This window comes from Elephas maximus, chromosome 19 (genome assembly GCF_024166365.1).
Source record: "Elephas maximus indicus isolate mEleMax1 chromosome 19, mEleMax1 primary haplotype, whole genome shotgun sequence".
Taxonomy (NCBI): domain Eukaryota; kingdom Metazoa; phylum Chordata; class Mammalia; order Proboscidea; family Elephantidae; genus Elephas; species Elephas maximus.
In genome coordinates, this window is record NC_064837.1 from 44,279,940 (window position 1) to 44,302,377 (window position 22,438).

A 22,438-nucleotide genomic window follows, 5' to 3' on the forward strand; every position below is an offset into this window, starting at 1 on the left:
CATCTGATGGGGACAAAAACTGTAATGACTCAGATCGGTGGAAATGGAAGATCTCCAGGAGTGAGTTTGCTTTTACCAGTGGAGAGATGACAGCACTAAATTTGTCAAGAGGCTGAGCCCATGGGAAAGTGCAAACTTTAAACAAGGCTAAGCTGCTTGAAAATGCTGCCCACCTGGCAGTAGGGTTGCATAAAGCTACAGTACAGCACATTAACAGTTACAAAACATGGTACTCAAACCATGCTGGTGTCTTGAAAGGACTGTATGGTTGTAGGTTAAGAGGTACGCTAACTGTGCTATATTGAGCGGATTGCAACTATATTGTGTTTGTACTCGTGAATGTATATTAATGACATTTATAAAAGGTAAGTATATTAATGTCTCCCTAAGCTATATAAAAGAAATACTTTGTGCTATTTTAATCTAAACTTCTTTAAAAAGGTGAGATTGTTTGGTTTGTTTTTTGGTGTGCTTCTAGTATTTCTAAGTTTTACTTTTCCTCTATTGCTTTTAATCAACAACTGGGATCATTGCTTTACTTTAAAGAGACTTTTAAAAAATATAAATTCCATTTGTTAAAAATTCACTGCTTTTTATTTCATCATTTGTGACTTGATCTCTGACACGTTGGGTAAGTAAAAGAAGACTGAGTTTTGTTCGTATCCTGCAGCAACCTCCCGTGCCCTCGCCAGCTGCACAGGAGTGGAACGCAGTGCTGCACCCTAGGGGTCAAACTTAGGTTCCATAAGGGTTCATTGTTGAAAAGGCATTCTTGATCTGTATAGCTTCCTACTTAAATTTGCTTTATTAAGTTACAGAAGAGAGTTAATAAATCCTTTGTCTTTACTATTTCTCACTGTAATACATTGAAACTTGTGTTTAGACTTTGTGGATTCTGATAACTGAACTTTCTTCACATTCTTAAAGAATGTGGTGCTTTACTTCTGCCTAGAGATCCTAATAGTCTTGACGACCTGGTAAGAAGTAAAAATGAAAACCCTTCCCTACAAAATGGCTTACGGGCGTAGTCTGGCCTCCCCTAGAGCAATATCCAACCTAAGGCTTACGCCTCGAATCCTTCCCAGGGTTTCTTATTTCCTGAAGTGACAGTGATGTTCGGGGATCTTTATTTTCAGGGAATACTAACTTGTTCCCTTTGGTACCCCAGAGTCTGATGACTACCAAAAACTTTCTGGTATTGTTTTGCTTTAACTAGAAGTATTTTGTTTTGATACACTTTATACCTGGATATTCCAGGCTATTAATGATACAAGGAACTAGGCAGAGTTGCGTGTGTTTCCTGTAGATGCATGGAAGAGAGATCTGGAACTGGGCTATAAGGGAAGGAGAGAGCAGAACTAACAGTTTAGAGGTTACATTAAATTCTGCCAGAGAGGAATTTAATAGAATAAATTAAATTTGGGAAAATACAGTAAAATCTCAATTACCTGTGCTACTATATATTCTCTGAGGTACAAAAACCCCTACAGGCCTATAATCATTGATACAGATTTTATTAAATTTTCTTTTTGTACTAATTTAACATTAGTTTATGTTCTCTACTAAACACCACTAACTGCATTGAAACCCATGTATATAGGAGGAAGCTGCTTTTAGTAATCCATGTATTAAAAAGAGGGAAGGTTCTTTTAATAGGTACAATAGAAACTCGATAATAGTCAACCCTTTGATATTAGTGGAACTTTCTGTTTCTTCTTGTCTTAGTTTTTGTTATTGTTTTCATACTCCCAAAGTGTCTCTGAAAGGTGCATCTTGGAAAATAGAACATACAGATGTTGGTGTTGGAATCTGGACTCTGTGGAAGAATAGCATTTGTCTGGGCTCTGGCTTTGTGCCATGAATCAAAAGCACACCCATTCCATCTGCCAGTAGGCAGGTATGGCTTTCTGCAAGCCCCTATAAATAAAGATTATTTCTGTTTATCCTGCTCAGTGTGTTTCCTGTAACAAATCGTTCAAGAAACTCTGGTCCCTTCATGAACATATCAAGATCGTCCATGGATATGCAGAAAAGAAATTTTCCTGTGAAATTTGTGAGAAGAAGTTCTATACTATGGCTCATGTGAGGAAACACATGGTTGGTAAGTTTTTTCTGCTGCTTTTCTCTCACATCTATAATTCCCTCTTGTTATTTGGCATGCTTTTTCTGCTACAGATTAGGCAGGATATGAGAAAACTGCCTTATATTAATCAGTTTTGACTTGTTGAAACTAAATGCAACATGTCTTCAGTAAGCATCACCAAATTGGACAGTGTAGTTTTCCACACCCAGGTTTCTTTTCAACGTTGTTATTTATTTTTCTTTCAGAACACTACTATTAAAGCCTCACAAATTAGGGTATAGAAAATTAAAATGGCATAATTGCTTTACAGTAGGACATTTATCTTTTGGTGGACTTATAAAGTGCACTCTGTGTTGCAGCACACACAAAAGACATGCCATTTACATGTGAAACCTGTGGAAAATCATTCAAGCGCAGTATGTCACTCAAGGTGCACTCCTTGCAGCATTCTGGAGAGAAGCCCTTCAGATGCGAGGTAAGGAATGTGCCTGGGAGCGTTTGTGTATATGGTGAGGCAGTGAGAGAGGGGTGTTCTGTAGTACAGGGTACAAGACTGCTTTTCCACAAAACCTTCAGCCATGGGCTCTGAGCTTTGTGTATTATTTCACTGGTAGGTAGAGAGATATCCTTTTTAATGTTGTTAACTCTCTTAGGTTAGGTTACATTTGGGAACATGAGACACAGTGAGTTATTTTTCTTTCCTCCACTCTTCAGAGTAGTTGAGTATACCTCAGTGACAATTAGTTAAGAAAATTTCCCCTTTATTAATAACTCAACCACATAGAGATAGCAGAACCAAATAGTCGACGCAAACGAGTTCTGTTTTGGGTATGAAAAATAAACCTAATCTCAGAGACTGTTAGGGTGGGCTCACATAAGGCTACTATGCTTGGCATTCAAAAATCTCCACTGTGTCCAATGCAGAACTGTGACGAAAGGTTTCAGTACAAGTACCAGCTACGCTCCCACATGAGCATCCACATTGGGCACAAACAGTTCATGTGCCAGTGGTGTGGCAAGGATTTCAACATGAAGCAGTACTTCGACGAACACATGAAAACACACACTGGTAAGAATTTCTCGGGAAAAGTACAGATGTGTCTCAAGCACTTGTTGATGACTAGTCCGTGGGTGTGTTTATTTAAAAATCTAAACCACAAAATTTACGTTTTAAATGAAAACTCCACTTTAAGTGAACCTGATATATAAAAATACAGATGTATATTACTGGGAAATCAGTCTTTCATGACTATTTATTTAAAAAAAAAAAAAAAAGGGTTATTTATGTGTACCTTTATATAATGGCTTCTTTACCTATAATGCCTTTCTAGAATGGTTCAGGAGCTCCTGAGATTGTGTGAAAATTATTTTATGTATGTGCACGTGTTATATTTCTAAGGAAAGGGTCTCTCAGAAGGACGTGACCTTAAAGAGATGGAGGACACTGACTGCTTTAAATAGAATATTCTTAAAGTTTGGCTGGATTTGATTTACCAGAATTTACTACTTTTGAGGATGGTTAAATAATATTGTAGCCACTTTGTGTTTTTAGGGGCATAGGCTCTATAGCATGGATTTGAACCTTAATCATCTGGTTGTCCATCTTCCAAGGAACTAGCTAAAATAATAGCTCCCCTGTAAATTCTATCACTATATCTCAGTCCTAACTTGACATTTTATGATTAGCTGTGTTTGTACAAATTGAGTAGCATGGAAATGTTTCAGGTTTCTTTAAAAAAAAAAAAAAAATCTGATCATGGGATTCTAGGTTCTATTAGTCTGCCAGAGTAGCAGAGCTAGGAAGAACCACAAAGATTATCTTGCTTAGCCTGCTCTTCTTTTTACTTAACTAGGGTGAGGAGACTCTGCTCAGGACTGCATCTCATTAGTTCCCATTTGTCTGTTGAAGTCCAAAGAAAAATGCCTGCCCGGAGGGCTTCTTTCCCATTCAGAGCAGAGGCCGCTCAGGGTTTTAAGGATTAGGTTAGATGAGGAGTCCTGAGAGGAGCTAAATTAGTTAAATTAAACCTCAGGAGATAATGATAATTTTGAAGCCATAACCTAAGTGGATATACCAGGATATATCAGAGTATTTAACGGATTCTCTTCTTTTAATTTGATGGTTCTTGGATAGGCTCTTAGTTCTAACTGAGTCACTTAGGGTTCAACGTCTCGTTACTCAACGGGAAACTGGGGGACTGGACAGAACATAAGTTTTTTGAAGGCAGAAATTGTGAAATTCACACACAGTGCTTGGCACACAGTAGGTGATTGGTAAATGTTTATCACGTCGTCTTAGATCTTCTCTGACGTTTGAAAGGTCGCTCTGTCTACAGTGTGGAGAATAGATTGGAGGGTACAAAGAAGAACCAAACCAGTTGTCATGGAGGCGGCTCCAACTCATAGTGACCCCAGGTCTATCAAAGTAGAACTGAGTGCCGCAGGGTTTTCAGTGGCTGATTTTTTGGAAGTAGATCACCAGGCCTTTCTTCCAGTGCACCTCTGGGTGGACTCACAGCTCCAACATTTCAGTTAGCAGCCAAGTGCATTAACCATTATACCACTCAGGGACTCCTGGAGCAAGAATTAAAAAAAAAAGAAAAAACCCAAACCCAGTGCCGTTGAGTCAATTCCAACTCATAGCAACCATATAGGACAGAGTAGAACTGCCCCATAGAGTTTCCAAGGAGCGCCTGGTGGATCGAACTGCCGACCCTTTGGTTAGCAGCCGTAGCTCTTAACCACAGAGATGGTAAAACCAGTCAGGTGGATATTGCAGTAATTCAGATGATCTGGTAGTAGCAGTGGGTAAAATTAAAGAGATAAGCAAGGTAGAGTCAAATGAACTTGGGGATTGATTGGATATGAGTGGTGTGGGGGCGAAGAATCAAGGGTTAGTCTCAGATTTGGGGCTTGGATACCATTTGCCAAGATAGAGAATAGTGGAGGGAGGAGCAGCTTTGCTAGGTAGGAGGATGTGTCTAATTTTGTCTTGTTAGTTTTCAGGTATTTATGGGCCATTTGGGGAGACTCTGGTGGCACAGTGGTTAAGAGGTACAGCTGCTAACCAAAAGGTTTGCAGTTTGAATCCACCAGGCACTCTTTGGAAACTGTATGGGGCAGTTCTACTCTGTCCTGTAGGGTCACTATGAGTCGGAATCAACTCAACAGCAATGGGTTTGGTTTTTTTTTTTTTTTTAATGGGCTGTTCAGGAGCCCCGGTGGCGTAGTGGTTAAGACATAGGCTGTTAACCAAAAGGTGGCCTGTTCAAATCCTCCAGCCACTCCTTGGAAACCCTAGTAGGCAGTTCTTCTCTGTCCTGTAGGGTCATTATGAGTCAGAATCAACTCCACGGCAGTAGGTTAGGGGCCATTCAAGTGGAGATGTCCAGTAGGCAGTTTGAAAAATGGTTTGAAGCTTAAGCGAGAGATTTAGGCTAGCTGTATAGATACGGATCTCTGATGCCACTCAAGAATACATACTAAGCAGAATGGAATGCTTGTCTTTGTTGGCCAGATGGCCCTTTCCCTTGAGCAGTATAAGAGGCAACTAGTCAAATTCCTGATCTTTTCTGTCTTCCCTGCAGATTCTCTGCCTTCATTTATAATGACCTTTCTTCGGATTCATCATAATACTGTTTCTTACAGTTAGGTTGCCTTTATCTCTGTGTAATCGTTAGGTTAATCTTTAGATGCATTGATTTATTTTCCTAGTTACCTCAATGGACTTGGCTGCTACTATAGCTTCCAGCCACCGATTTACCAGCTCTTCCTTAAAGTGGAGCATTGTACAGGCGGTTGATTTTCAGTGTTACATTTTGATACTTCTTTATTTCAGCCGCAGTATAGTCTTACCTTGAGGCTTCAGGAGAACCTTAACGTCAGCACAGTTAAGAGATGGGGCCATCTACTCTGAATAATGTTAGAGGTGGGTGCGATTGTGAGTTTAGGCCAAGTCAAGGTCTGGAACAACCACATGTGAAAATTTTGGTAGGACATCAAGAAATGAATAAAAGATGATTAAGCAGTAAAAGGGACTCATTTTAATTTGAATCCATGGATTTGTGGTGGACCAGTTCTAATAGTTTTTGGTTTTTCTACGGCAAGTCACTATAGGCTAGAAGACTACAAAAGAAAGATGATTAGAAAGATCCAGGATTGGCGAACAACAGAAAGCTAAATGTCATACATTCAGTACGCTTCCAGTGAATACATACGTTCATGAATAAAGTGGTATACCTAAGAAGTGATTAGTGAAGCTAGTGGAGAGGTTTGCTTATACTATAAAAAAAAAAAATTCTGTGTAATAATTCAAAGATTAGGTCATTCACTCTGCATATTACTCTGTTTCTATGTGGCTGTGGGAGTGAAGAATAATAAATCTGGAGAGTCAAGGAGAAGGTAGGTAAGAGCTTTGATAGGTTATCAAATAGGTACGCTTTTTAAAACACTTTATCATACAAGTAAATAATGTTTATTTTAGAAAACCAGATAATGTAAATAAGCATAAAGAATAAAGTAAAATATCACCCGTAGTTACCAGCACCTAGAGATGGTTGCTGGTAACATTTGTTGTATTTCTTTCCATATTTTTTTCTATGCATGTTTTTTCCTTAAAAGGAGATAATACTAAGAGGCTATCATAAAATTAATAAAGTTTCTTTTTGACACTCTGGAAAAAAAAGTAGATAATGCTATGCATACATTTTTATAACTTGTTCGTTTTGCTTAATATATGTTTTCATGTTAATTTTTAAATTTCTATACTTGTAACACTTTTTAATGGCACTTTGTCTCAGGTGGATGTACCATAATTTATTTAATGAATTTTATTTCACATAGAATTTGAAGTTTTCAGGATGATTGGAAGAGGGTGAAAAGGAAGGAAAACAACCTGAGCTCAGAATTTATCTAGAAAAATGAATATGCATCACAGAGTGAGCCTAGCAGTGGCAGTGAATGGGAAACAGAAAAGTATTATAGTACTAGTGGTTAAGGAGCGCTGGTGGCGCAATGGTCAGGCTCTTGGCTGCTAACCGAAAGGTTGGTGATTCAAACCTACCCAGCGGCTCCATGGGAGAAAAGCCCTGACCATCTGTTCCTGTAAAGAATTGTTGCTGTTGTTGTGTGCCTTCAGGTGGTTTCTGACTCATAACGACCCTATGTGACAGAGTAGAACTGCCCCATGGGGTTTCCTAGACTGTAATCTTTATAGGAGCGGTGTTTTCGAAGTCCAAAACCAAAAAGTAAGCTATGTACTAAGGATTATATATGAATAAGCACAAAGACCACCACTCGTCTTTCAGTTTATCATATAGTGGCGGCTTGTGTTTTGCTGTGATGCTGGAAGCTATGCCACTGGTATTTCAAATACCAGCAGGGTCACTGTCCAGCTTGGCAGGGCAGGCTTCAGCAGAGTTGCCAGACTAAGACAGACTAGGAAGAAAGACATAGTGATCTACTTCTGATCATTTCACGATCCATCCTGAAGTACAATGCTGTCAGTGATAGGATAATATCCATACGTCTATAAGGAAAACCAGTTACTACGACTATTATTCAAATTTACACAGCAACCGCTGAGCCCAAAGCTGAAGAAACTGAAGATTTTTACCAACTTCTGCAGTCTGAAATTGATCAAACATGCAGTCAAGTTGCATTGATAATTACTGGTGATTGGAATATGAAAGTTGGAAACGAAGAAGGATTAGTTTTTAGAAAATATGGCCTTGGTGATAGAAATGGCACCGGAGATCACATGATAGAATTTTGCAAGACCAATGACTTTTTCACAGCACATAACCTTTTTCAGCAACACAAATGGCAACTATACACTTGGGCCTCACCAGATAGAATACACAGGAATCAAATCAACTACATCTGTGGAAAAAGACGATGGAGAAGCTCAATAGGATCAGCCAGAACAAGGCCAGGAGCTGACTACAGAACAGACCATCAATTACGCATATGCAAGTTCAAGTTGAAGCTGAAGAAGATGAAAACAAATCCATAAGAACCAAAGTACAACCTTGAGTAAATTCCACCTGAATTTAGAGACCATCTCAGGAATAGATTTGATGCATTGAACACTAATGATGGAAGACGAGACAAGTTGTGAAATGACATCATACATGAAGAAAGCAAAAGGTCATTAAAAATACAGGAAAGAAAGAAAAGACCAAAATTGATGTCGGAAGAGACTCTGAAACTTGCTCTTGAATATAGAGTATCTAAAGTGAATGGAGGAAATGATGTAGTAAAAGAGCTGAACAGAAGATTTCAGAGGGCAGCTTGAGAAGACAGAGTGTTATAATGAAATATGCAGAGACCTGGAGTTAGAAAACCAAAAGGGAAGAGCACACTAGGCATTTCTCAGGCTGGAAGAATTGAGGGAAAAAGTCAAGCTTCACGGTGCAATATTGAAGGATTCTACCGGGAAAATACTGAATGACACAGGAAGCATCAAAAGAAGTTGGAAAGAATACACAGAGTCACTGGACCAAAAAGAAGTGGTTGACCTTCAGCCATTTCAGGACGTAACATATGATCAAGAACCGGTGATACTGAAGAAAGAAGTCCAAGCTGCACTGAAGGCATTGGCGAAAAACAAGTCTCCAGGAATTGATGGAATACCAACTGAGATATTTCAACAAACAGATGCAGCGCTGGAGGTGCTCACTCACCTATGTCAGGAAATTTGGAAGGCAGCTACCGGGCCAACTGACTGAAAGAATCCGTATTTTTGCCTATTCTAAAGAAAGGTGATCCAACAGAATGCGGAAATTATTGAACAATATCGTTAATATCACACACAAGTAAAATTTTACTGAAGAGCATTCAAAAGTGGTTGCAGCAGTACCTCAGCAGGGAACTGCCAGAAGTTCAAGCTGGATTCAGAAGAGGACATGGAACAAGGGATATCATTGCTACAGTCAGGTAGATCTTGGCTGAAAGCAGAGAATACCAGAAAGATGTTTACCTGTGTTTTATGGACTATGCAAAGGCATTCGACTGTGTGGATCGTAACAAATGATGGATAACATTGCAAAGAATGGGAATTCCAGAACGCTTAATTGTGCTCAGGAGGAACCTGTACATAGACCAAAAGGCAGTTGTTCGAACAGAAGAAGGGGATACTAAGTGGTTGAAAATCAGAAAAGGTATGTATTAGGGTTGTATCCTCTGACCATACTTATTCAATTTGTATGCTGAGCAAATAGTCCAAGAAGCTGGACTATATGAAGAAGAACGTGGCATCAGGATTGGAGGAAGACTTATTAACAACCTGTAATATGCAGATGACACAACCTTGCTTGTTGGAAGTGAAGAGGGCTTGAGCACTTACTGACGAAGGTCAAAGGCTATAGCCTTCAGAATGGATTACACTTCAAGATAAAGAAAATCCTCATAACTGGACCAATAAGTGAGAGCATGATAAAAGAAGATAATATTGTAGTCATCAAGAATTTCATTTTACTTGGATCCACAATCAACCCCCACGGAAGCAGCGGTCAAGAAATCAAACATTGTATTGCAGTGGGCCAATCTGCTGCAAGAGACGTCTTTAAAATATTAGAAAACAATTTGAGGACTAAAGTTTGCCTGACCCAAATCATGGTATTTTCAGTCACCTCATATGTGTATGAAAGCTAAACAGTGAATAAGGAAAACCGAAGAAAAATTGATGCCTTTGAGTTATGGTGTTGGTGAAGAACATTGATTATACCATGGACTACCAAAAGAACAAACAAATTTATATTGGAAGAAGTACAGCCAGAATGCTCTTAGAAGCCAGGATGGTGAGACTTGGTCTCACATACTTTGGACATGTTATCAGGAGGAACCAATCCCTGGAGAAGGACATCATGCTTGTTAAATAGAGGGCCAGTGAAAAAGAGGAAGACCCTCAACAAGATTGACACAGTGGCTGCAACAGTGGGCTCAAACGTAGCAATGATTTTGAGGATGGCGCAGGACCGGGCAGTGTTCCCTTCTATTGTACATAGGGTCGCTGTGACTCAGAACCAACTCCACGGCACCTAACAACAGCAAAACGTGAAGAGACAGATTTGCTCCATGGGGTATTTGGAACAAAGTCTTACTTTGGGTTGGAATGTCAGAAGTTGCTTACAGATTAACTTGGCTAAACTGAAATGAAGGATTCATCTGTGGTGTTAGTTACAGGAAAGCCACTTGAACAACTATTCATGTAAGATGTGAAATTTGCGTAGGAAGTGAAGGATCACTACTTGTAAATACCGCTTTTTAAAAAAAAAAAACCAAACCCAGATGGTAGGTTATGTATAAGTTTTACTCATATCTGCTCTGATTTGGTAAGTCCCAAATTTGGGGGACTCCTTTATGATTCTTAGAACATAATATGCAATAAGGGGGATGAGTGGTAATCTCCTTTTTTAATATGAGGAATAGTATGAGCACATAATTACTGTCTGGCATGTTAATCATTTTTTTGCGTGTCTGTGTTCATCTCAGGAGAGAAACCCTTTATCTGTGAAATCTGTGGCAAAAGCTTCACCAGCCGCCCCAACATGAAGAGGCACCGCAGAACTCACACAGGCGAGAAGCCCTATCCATGTGATGTGTGTGGCCAGCGGTTTCGCTTCTCCAACATGCTTAAGGCCCACAAGGAGAAGTGCTTTCGGGTGACCAGCCCTGTGAATGTGCCACCTGCTGTCCAGATCCCACTTACAACTTCCCCAGCCACCCCAGTTCCTTCTGTGGTGAACACACCCACAACCCCAGTCCCTCCAATCAATATGAATCCTGTAAGCACTCTTCCCCCTCGGCCTATCCCCCACCCCTTCTCACACCTTCACATCCACCCACACCCTCACCACCCACACCACCTTCCCATCCCTCCAGTCCCTCACCTCCCCCCACCTCCAGCTCTCTTTAAGAGCGAGCCTTTAAATCATAGAGGCCAGAGTGAGGACAACTTTCTGCGGCACCTGGCGGAGAAGAACAGTTCAGCACAGCATCATTAACATCCGTCTCCTCAAGTGTGTTCTCCAGGAATTGAGTTCCTATATGTGACTTGCAAGGAGGGAGTTGGTGAGCATTTCTGTAGCTGTCAGACTCTCCTCAGCCCTCACCAAGAGCTTTGTCATTGTCTTGGTAGATCAGAAGATCCAAGGGAATGAACCAGAAGACAACCTTGAGCTCCCAGAGGAAACTGTCATCTAACCAGGGGAACCACTGAACTAACGCCCAATTTGCTTGCATTTTCTGGTGACTTTTATAAATTTCAAATACTAAGACTTGTGAAATTTTATAATTTCATATCAGCTGATGAGGTATGCTTGCTTTTATATCCTGGACTTCTCCTCAAAGAGGGGACAGGCCTGGTGTCCTTTGTACTAATCGGGAAGGCTGTGAGATTAATCCAGAGCATTAATTGTATCACTGTGTATCGTAAGGAATTCTTTTCAGCTTTTGGTGCTGGCTGCAGTGTTGGGCTGGCCACGTATCACAGTATATCAAGCATTATAGAGAAAGACAAAAATTTTCTTCTTTGTGTAGCTCTCCTAATGCACTCTTTATTTTACTACAGAAATTATTTTAGAGTTTTTGTATAGACTTCTTTAGTAGTCTGTTTCTAAAATGGAAATGTATTTCAATAAGCGGTGTAATTTTTTCAGTGTAGCTGGACCTATGTTGTAAAATAGAAAAAAATTTTTATAATCATCAAAATGTGATTCTTAAAGATGGATATAACTTCTATAGTTCAAAATTATTCTTACATCCGTACAACGCAAAGGTGCTTCAGAGACTAGATGTATCTGAGAGGGTCTCCAGACCAGGTTACTACAAAAATGAGGTTTTGCTTTCAGAACTTAGCATATGTTCTTGGTAGTTTTGATTCCCTACTTAATACTTAAATGCCTGTTAGGCTCACTGACGTGCTCCTGTCCTCCGTGTTTCATTTAATTTAGTCAGTGCGTGAAATGAAATGAGTTGCAGAGGGTTGGGCCTTGTTCTAGGGAGGTCACCTAAGAGCTTGCATGTTTTGAAAATCTGAGTAAAGCTGTTCACCATCAAGAGGAGGAAGTAGTGGAGATTGTTTCATTTCAGTCACATCTATTGCTCACATCCTTTTATGGGATGACAAATTAAGTCTCCTGTAATACACTGCCCATTTTGAGGTTGCTTTATTTTTTTTAGAATTGTTATAAGAAGATAAAATAGTAAACTGAAATCACAAACAATGTTGCTGATAGTGACTGAAGAGAAATTGGGTGAGAACACAAATTGGACACGAGTTTTAAACTATCAGTTATATCACTGAATATATCCACAACTTTGAGCTATACTAACACGATTTAAATTGTAGTGAGGGAAACTCCGAAGTTCTGCTGCTCTGTTTTCTGCAAATAATTACGTGATCCTGTCGTTCATAGCTGGTAAGGACAGCAGCCCTCCAATACCTTTTAGGCAGGTTAGTTTTTTAAAGTTTGGGGAACTTCAAAAGAGAATGGTCAATCAGGAGCCTGTTACAGGAAAGGCTGAACAGAAGGACTCACACGCTGGTTATATTTAACTGATCAGTTGATCCAGACCTGACTCAGTACAGCTAACTAACACTTTTGTATTTCTTCATCTTAGAGAACTGAGTTCTAGCCAAGGCTAGATCTCTCTCTTTTCATTTTTTATCTTCAAATTCGTTCATTCCTCCTTTTGTCCATGGGCTATTGAATCATTGCCTGAATCGGAATCCTGGCTTTTATTTATTTTTAATTTTTAAGTTAAATGTGCAGATATGCTTCAAGCACTTTTCTGGCTGATTAACTCTGTGGTAAGAGAGAAAATGGAACTCTTTCGATTGAAGCTAAGTTACTATTTTAAAAATATCACATTCTCTATTAGTATTTTGGTTTAATATTTCCAGATTTCTTCCTTCTGATTATTGCCTTTGTCTTCTATAGTGAGCATAGGAAAATTTTGGAATGAGGCAGAGAAGTACCTCAGACATACTTTTCTTCCTGTTTTGGATGTCGGTTTTAAAGAATGTTAGTATTTGGTATACCTGGGTATATCCAGGTACCCAAGCCAGCAAGGAAAGTTAATTCTTTGCTTATGACTGTTATATATTTAGTAGCTACTGCTCCCCTCCCCCCAGTCTCCTTTGCATTCCATGACCAGTTTGTGAATCTACATTTTTACATAGACATGTCACTATTTCATGATCAAGCCTGTTATATTAAAATGGTTGGGGGGGGGGAAAGATGTAAATTATACCTCAGTTAATTGGCTATATCTTATTTTGTTCTAAATAAATTTACAGTATTAGGCAGCAATTCCGAATTCTAGACTTGAGATCACTGAATCAACCATTTAATTTAATGAGGTGTACTATAATTATACACTGGAAAATTCAGGTAGTCATCTTTGATTTTTACATTCAAGTGAATATAGCCATAAGAAAATATCTGCTATATAGGAAAACAAAAGTATTAAGCAAATAATCACCACCATCCTTAACAGAAGCAAAAAGGATTTTTTAAAAAATCGGCATTGTCACACAGTATAATTCTTACTGAAAGTGTTGTGGAACAGTCTGTAAACACCTAGTTTTTTTCCCCTGACTTAGGACTTGTGGTCTTCAGGAGAACTGCTCAGAAACTTAATGACTCCTTATCAGTGTCGTATTAAATGTGAATAATGAAATGCATTAAGAATCTTCATGACATTAATGCTTCCGAATATAAGAACTGCAGGATTAAGCCTTAAACATACGTATCGTCAGGTTTAACATGCTCAAAACTCAGACTCAGGGTTGAAAATTTGGTTGGGGTCCTTTACGACGATAAAAGTTGCGTTACATGGCATGTTCCCTCCCACATATGCTACAGCATCCTGTGAATTCTTCAGAACTTATTACCTACTTGCTATCTGTTTGTGAATAAAAGACCTATGGAGCAGTTTGAGTTCTCAGCCTTTATCTGTACTTATGTCAGTCTTTTAAAGACAACAAAGGCCACATTTCAGCATTATATTGATATCAGTTGAGGCTGTCTCCCATTACTTAATTTTACTGTCTTCAAAGGCTTGTATCATTGCTAGGAGTAAGACCTATTTGAGGAAAATTCACAGGGACTTTTTTGAGTTGACGTTGCATTTTTGTGTCATTGCATCTCATTATTCTTTTCTCATAGATTTATCATTCAAATATAAACTCTTCTTGGCCTTAATGAAAGGCTACTGCTTTATCAAATTGTGTCAGGTAGGCTCATGCTGAGTTAGATTTTAAAATTTGAATAAAGAAGATGAACAGCTTAAATGCATGTGGCTTCGTTTCCACATATATTTGTGATTTAATTCTTATTTTTAGCAAGCAGGGGAGGCTTCCACATAAAACTTAACCATAGTTCAAAGAAACCTTTGCAATTCAGTTACTTATACTTTTATAGTCCACCATTTACATGAACTGTTTTAAATTAATGACTGAGCATGGACGTTACCATAGTTGTACCATCTTTCTAAAGCTACACTTGCTAGAAATACCTTTTATTGTGGTAGAACTCTCCTATAATTTGATTGTCCCTCAGTGTCCTTCCTCACTGAAGGCAAAATGCTCTGAAGAGATGCTTGTAAACTTTGAATTTCTTACTTCCTGAAAATTTTTTTAAAGTTTTTATGTTTACTGAAAGGATGTGTATGTCTAGTTTTATTTTGATTTCACTGGAAGTTTTAAATTTTGAAAAAACAAAGCAGAGATAGAAATCCATTGCTAATGTATATATATTTACGCCATCTTGCAGATTTCAGTTGGTAAAACACAGAATGGTGGGTGGGTTTTAATGTTTTTTTAAAAAAAAGCTAAAATTAGAGAAACCCTTCTGTTTGAGCTACTGTATAGAAAAGACAACTTTTATTGCATTGCCGACTCACATGATGAGCATTTTGATGCTGTCCTAGACAGTATGGGAAGTATTTAATGCAAAAGGGGATGTTACATTTAAAAATTTTATCAACTATCTACCATTAAAAAATCAACTCACTTTAATTCTTCCAACTGTAAAATTGAACAAGTAAATATTGGGTTTTAATTTTCCTTTGTCTAAACCAAGATAGGAAATTTCTCAAAAGATCCTTTTTTCAGGAGCGAAAGGTCATAAGCCATTAGAGATAGTGGCATTATTATGCAATAACAGCACCCTAACTAACTAACCTGCTCCTGTTATCTGTAGCATGTGTAATAAATAATGACCTTTCAACCCTGAACACTACCTCGATAAAGCAAACCAGAGATCCTCTCTATACTTTCTATGGAAGCCATAAAAGTTGCCATCAATATATCCACTTTACAGTTCTATACTTTTATACTCTCTAGACTTTTTATAGACTTTACGATCAGATCTTTTTGTCTTAGAGGATAGGTTTTGCAAGATTCAAAGGAAAGTCAAATTCCTTGGTTGTCCCAACTTTAAAGATAATGTACCATTTCTCAAATTCTCCATTTAAGTCAAAACTATTTTGCAGAGTTGCATATCAGGAAAACAAACTTCTCTTTCTTGTTTCTTAAGTAGAAGCTACATTCTTGTAAGAAACTACTTATGAAGTAGATTTCTAACTTGATACTCTATGTGTTATTCAATAACATATGTATTGTCACAATGTTCCTGGAGTTGTTTTTATTTCTTTATGGCAGATAAGTGAGTATACACCTCTCTTCTAATCCTCTGTTTTCTCACTGCAGCTTCAGTGTCTCTCACTCTGTTCTTGAGTGCCTTCAAAAAGCCAGCATCCTGGAACATTTTCTTCCTGGTCTAAATCCTACCTCTGATTATTTCATTCTCCATGAGTATTGGAATTCACCCTTATTCCAATTGGTTTAGCTCTACAGACTAGGTGTAAAACCTTGGATATTAATTTTGAACGTATTTGTTTTGTTCTCCCATGTCATTTAGATTACATTTTTAACTTTTATTTATATCTTATTTCTTCACATATTACAGCTCTAATGATGAAAGATTTTATCCTTACCTTACTCTTTGCTTTCTTTTCTTTTGCCGGAAACGAGACGTTCCTTTAAGATGAAAGGTCATTGCGTATCTCTTTTGGACATCTTCTTCTCATCTTAAGTCTTCCTAAATGCCTCCCCTTTCTGAGGAAGGGATCCTGACTGCTGCTGTTGCTCTGCCCTGTTCCCACCTGGTCTCTCTCCCCAAGAACATTTTGTAAGGTTGTACCCAATTTTTTTTTTTGTATTAATTCAGAATTGCTCTGTGTTTATCAGAAGTCCTTTATTGATTCTTGATCTCTCTCATCCCCATTTCCCTCAAAAACCTCCAGTTACTTGATTTTCTAGTTTTTCTCATCTAATTAATTTTCAAAGTATGATTAATATAATATGTGAAGGGTATAATAAAAAGGGGGTTGCAGTGTGTTCTCCATGTGATATGAGTATCTTATTGAGAAAACATTTTAGCAATTGGCTCATCTTTCACAGCCAAAATTGAATTTGTGCTTTGTAACCAGTCCCTTGCTCCCTTTTGGTTCTCCTCCAAAACCGAAAACAAATGAAACTCTTTAAAAGGAGAAAATTTGATTATGTTGTTGTGGTGGTGTTTTTTGTTTGTTTTGTTTTAAGTGAATGAAAGAATGCTATTGGGTATTTTGGCCTTAGTCAAAATCTTTTCTTACTGACTTAAAATCTCACGTCTCTTTTCTTAAAGCTAATAATACTCAGGTTTTCAAGACTGACTAACCACATGAGAGTGGGAGTCTTAAGAAGGCAGCTCTTAATAAATTCATAACCTTTTGTTCTTGTGATAGCTTGTTTTTGGTTGGACAGTGCAAAATTGTAAGAATTGGCTATGTTTGATAATAAATTCAGCACATTTGAAGGCTATTTGGGAAGATTAGTTTACAAAATGCAAAAGATAGATTTCTATGTTACAGAAGTAACAAAGATTTCTTGTTGTTTTAAAATACTTTTTGCTTTAATTTGCCTTGCTTTTCCCCCACTAATGACCTAGAAATAGATCTCTTTCAGGTAGTAACTGGCTACCTACAGTATCTAAAATTTGTGGCTTTTCCCTTCAGAGTCCCAGACAATAAAGCAGTGGAGAGCCATCCTTGGTTCACATTCTTTGAGACAGACTGTTGACTTGTTTTATATCTTTAATAGGAAACCTTTGGTACAAGTGTCAGAGAGAGTCCTTATCCCTAAGAAATGTCCCCCAGATTTCCACTTCCAGGTTACTTTCACACTAGTGACTTCAGCATCTCTGGTGAGGTCAGGGATCTCACAAATTATTTGAAAGGGACTTTGGAAGGTGTAGAAAGTAGGCATGGGACAAGAATGGGTAGAAGCTGAATTTTGCTTAACTTCAAAAGGAAACTGAGTAACTTGCAGTGCTAGCTGATTTGATCAACTAAAGAGCCTGTCTCTGTACTGGATGTGCCAAAGAATCTAATTGTTTCTGAATACTAGCTCCTCTGAATGAACACAGCATCCTACCTACCTGTTTTTACAGCTGACAGGGACCGTGTGATCAGAAGGACTGAGACTCCAACTCACTTCCTGCACGGGACTCAAGACTGTGCTTGATTGCTTTTTAAAGTTGGTGGGAAGTAGTTTATTCTCCTAGAACCTCTAACCTTCCTAGAAATACCTTTTCTACGCTTGATTATTCATCTTATTACTGGGTTAAAAAAGAAACTGTGGCATAATTTTGATGTTTACTTCTAAAGTTGTATCCCGAGCCTCCGAAAATCTGATGGTTTTCTCAATCTTCCGTGATAAGTTTCAATACGTGTTTTATTTATTTCTAGACATGGGCTGTGTGATTCTCTTTCATCAGCAGTACTGGCTTTGTCCACAAGGGAGCAATAAAGTACTATAGCTTCTTTATGCTCCACCTTTTGAAGAAAGATGCCACTTCTAAATCTCTTTTATACGATATCCTCTCTCAGCTCAGTGCTTCTTTATATATTTTGATTTTTAAGACATTTCCCCCCATAACTAAGTGTAGTCATTGCCCAGCCCACAGCAAAAATTGATGTGAAGGCCCGGAGTGCCTTGGATTCATAAAGTGGGTCAGGTATCTAAATAGCTTGTTAAATAACAGTGCCTGGAGATTAAAATCCAGGACCTTTCCATGGAGGATCCATCATGTGCCAAGTGCCAGAGCAGGAAGGCTACTGTCCTTACTTTCTTCCAAGGCTCACCCCCACCACAGACTGTCACATCTCTGAGAAGGACGAGAGAGACAGGGCTAACTGTGGAGTATGAGTGAGGAAATGCTTTGTCTTCTCTGCTCCAGATGGATTATCTGTTACACCAGGGAGCAAGTCATCGAGTTCACACTCTGCATTCTGACCTGTGGGAGGTCCCCTGCAGCAGGCACTCCTCCACGTGCAAATTCCGGTTTGGTGCTTCCTGTCTTGGGGCTCCTTCTCTGGCAGAATCAGTCACTGGAGCATCTTCCCAGTAAGCAGGTCAGTAATCAGCTGAGGGGAAACACCAGAAGTAAATATTTAACCTATAGAGCCAGGAGGTATTCATACCTGGAATGGCTTTCTTAACTGATTTCTGCCTGATCCCCTTTCCCCAAGCCAAGTCTGACCCTGAGCAATACTAGCCACAGGTAGATAGTGGTGTCTACTCATAACTCCAACACTTGACAAAAAACAAAACTGAAGCTGTGATTGGTCTAGGTAGCAGGTGGTCAGGTGTAATTTGTTTATTTTTGTTGTTCCCTACAGTACTGAAATCACTTGCACTTTTCCTCATTTCTTAAAAAAAAAAAAAAATCCAGTTTGCTTGCCAGGAATTGTTTAGCATTAGGTTTACAAAGCTTGTTGTTGAATGTTGATTATTTGTCCAAAGGAGTTTGACAAAACAGAAGCTGCTTGGTCCCTGTTCTGCCTGCTAGGTCATAAGGATTAAGGCCACGTGGCTGGGGTACTTATGTCAAGTCCAGAATAGGGCAGTGTCCCTCTCCTACCTCTCTGCGGAGACACAATTGAAGGTCAGGTTGGACTTAGTGTAGGGCAGGTACCTCTCATGCTGCACAGAAGTTTAGAGGAGTCTTTCAGTTGTGGAGGTGACAGGTAGGTAGCACAGGGTCTCTTAAGATGGGAAGGATACCAGGGAGAGGAGAGATGCTTGGCCCCAGGGAGTTGCAGTGAAGTGGAACTGAGCTCCCCTCCTGAATCTCCAAACTAGCCCACTTTGCTTAGCTTCCCTGAGTCACTTTTTTCCAGCATCCTGTCAGATCCCTCAGTGTACTGATTTTCCCCCTTGTGTTAACTATTATCAATATTTTTGTTTTTTAGCAATTGAAATGCACTTTTTTTTATTATTTCAACTCAATCATGATTTTAAGTATAAAAAATTTATAGATTGTTTAAACTACTTTTTTGTGTATTTTTAACCACTCGATGTAGCATTGTATATTTTATTCTTGTGAGACTCCGGTACAAGGTGTGCCGCTTCATGATATTCCGGAGATGCTGGGCCTTTGGATGTGTACGGTAACCAACTTAATGCTAATGTTCAAAGTATAAAAAAAAAAAAAAAAGTAGCCATATCCATTGTGTGTCCTTCTTTCTTCACTGCATTTCTTCTTCACCCTTGGTTGACAACATTGTGAGGCCTCCTTGTTTAATGAATTGCCTTTTTGATGTAAGAGCAACAATCCTGGTTTGCTATCAGTTGTTGTTTCTCTGGTAATGGTAATGGGCTGCCTCAGCCCACAAACCCTGCCCAGCCTCTTTATGAATGATCTTTTAAGGCTGCTGACCAAAGTTAGAGTGATTCCTTGCCTTTTTGCAGTGCTGCCTGGCTGGGGCCTGATTGGTTGCAGTAGCACTTCTCTGTCCAGCTGAGCAAAAAGCTGAAAATACCTAGAGCACAGTGTTTGCAGAGAAGATCAGGATTGGGTTCTGAACCAGCTAGAAAGAAAAATAAGCACAGATGGAAACAGTTTATAAAGTACATTCAGTGACAAGCTTTGGATGTAAAATATGGCACTTGGGACGAAATTCCTTTCCCTGCTTCACCAGCTTGTATCCCGACATTCATTCATGCATTTACAGAGGTTAACTGGGCGCTCAGTATCTGCTGCGCCCTGTTCTCCCCACTGCGATTCAGCGGTAAACAAGACTGAGCTTACATTCCAGTGGAGGAAACCTGACAACAAACAAATAAATAATTATCTGCGATGACATCAGGTGGTGTGGTCCCTGTGGAAAGTCTCGCCTTCAGGAATGTTACTGTAGCCTGCTGGAGGAGACACGTTTCTGTCACAAGGCGTTCGGGACCCACCCAGTTTTGTTCCTTCTCAGGATTTCAGTGAGGGAGTTTTTTTTAGCATATAGAAAGAAAATCTTACTGCTCAGGTTTCCCTTTGTTTGAAATCTCTTAGAATGCACAAAACCACCCACATCATAGAATTACCCCTCTTACTCTCTGCCATCCTGTATCTGTGACAAGATAACTGATGTTAACGCACTGTTTCTTCTGAGGTAGGGATTAGATACTCCCGTTCCCCACCTATATATGCTAAATCAGTGGTTTTCCGACTTTGGATCATGACCCATAGAAAGAAATATATTTTACCAATTATTTGCTATTCAGTACACATATACGGGATGTCTGGTGGCACAGTGGTTAAGAGCCCAGCTGCTAACCAAAGAGGTCGGCAGTTTGAATTCACCAGCCACTCCTTGGAAGCCCTATGAGGCAGTTTTACTTTGCCCTATAGGGTCTTTATGACTCCATGGCAATAGGTTGATTCATTTAGGTTTTTTACACATGTACATGAACTTACATAAATGAATCAAAACTTTTAAGGAAAAATACCTTTGTATGTGCTATATTCGAGTATTTTCTAGTCTTTTAAATGCTGATCACAAGCCACTAAATTTTAAGACCCACCGATGGGTCCTGGAGCCCTGGTGCTAACCAAGAGTTTGGTAGTTTATATCCACCAGCTACTCCTTGGAAACCCTTTGGGGGCAGTTCTGCAGTCTCCTATAGGAATCAACTCGACAGCAATTGGTTTGGTTTTTTTGGTTAATAGTTCCTACCTACAGTTTGAAAATCCTGTACTAAAGCAGTATATGTATATTACTTCATCCAGTCCTTTTTCCAACAGCAGCCTGAATTCAATCCATATTGAATTTTCAGGTTCTTCTAGCTGGATCTTCCAACATCAGCCTATGCGTTTCTATTTCTGAGTCCAAACTCTGGGGCCCCCTTCACAGATTAGTCATTGCTCATTCCAGTGCCCTGCAGTGGAGACAGTCCAAATCCCAGGCACATTGCATAGTCCTTTCCTCATGGGAACTACAACCCACCACCACTACCAGGGTAACTAGAACTAGGTTGTTCTAATTTAAATATAACCTCCCTTTTCAAGGTCTCCATGGTAAATTGATAAAATGGTCCACATGCATGTCTCCTGTGTCCACACCCTTTTGTAGTGTGAAGTTGCCCCTCCTCCCATCAAGCCCCCAGTAGGAGGTGTGGCCATTCACTCCCTTGAACCTGGGCCAGTCTTATGACTCGATTTGACCAACAGATTGTGGCAAAAGTGATGTGCAAGTTCTGAAGCCTATGTCTCAAGACACCTTGCAGCTTCCATCTTCTTTCTCTTGGAACCTGCCTGCCAGTAAAGAAGCTCAGATTAGACTACTGAGTGATGAGAGACTGAATGGAGAGAGGTCCCAGTGTCCCTGCCTAGGCTCCAGACATGTGGTGAGGACTTCTCAGACCCTCCAGCTTAGCTGACCCACCAGCCAAACGCATACCCAGGAGATAACCTGAGTGGGCCTCATCCAATCAGTTGAATAAGAGCAAGACCGAGGTTTCCCTGAGGAAGAAGAAATTCCACCTATGGACCGCAGCATCACCTCTTATCCAAGTGTTTTCCACCCTACTGGTCTGTCCTACAAATTTTAGGTTTACCAAGTGTAAAAATGTCATGGCGGGGGCGGTGTCTGACCTCCTCTAATTTCACAAGGGGGAAGGAAAATCAAGATCAATAGCCCAAGGCTGATTTCCTGTGAGGCAGAGGTCAGAAATGTGTCCTCCCTCTCCCCTTTTTACCAATTCTGACAACAACTATACCTCCCACAGCACACTTTACTTCTGTGCTGGGTTCAATAATTGGCTGCAACGGCCACACACAACTCACAGACCATACTCGGTTATGGGGTTTATTAGGGAAATAACAGGTTACGATTCAGGTTCAGGAACACTCAGGATGCAGTTCTTCCCTCAGGGCAGCTTCTCAGCCATGCCTGAAGGCACACCTCTTTCTGGCCCCTCGGCCTCTTGGCTCCTTGGCCCTGCCTATGCCCTGCTCGGTCAAGTGTTACAAA

At 39.6% G+C, this 22,438-nt stretch overlaps 1 protein-coding gene across 3 annotated transcripts in view; it reads left to right on the plus strand.

Annotated features, from left to right (window-relative positions):
* ZNF652 (zinc finger protein 652) overlaps positions 1 to 19,726 on the plus strand; it is a 68,334-nt gene extending 48,608 nt beyond the window's left edge. For 2 of the 3 annotated variants that reach the window (XM_049859303.1, XM_049859304.1), the window contains exons 3-6: positions 1,954 to 2,101; positions 2,443 to 2,558; positions 3,008 to 3,152; positions 10,577 to 19,724. In XM_049859303.1, the coding sequence (XP_049715260.1) occupies positions 1,954 to 2,101; positions 2,443 to 2,558; positions 3,008 to 3,152; positions 10,577 to 11,088 (921 nt within the window). In that variant the 3' untranslated portion in view covers positions 11,089 to 19,724. Of the gene's footprint in view, positions 1 to 1,953; positions 2,102 to 2,442; positions 2,559 to 3,007; positions 3,153 to 10,576 lie in introns of all 3 variants that reach the window. The other variant, XM_049859305.1, reaches the window with a different exon arrangement.
* Positions 19,727 to 22,438: the final 2,712 nt, after the last annotated feature.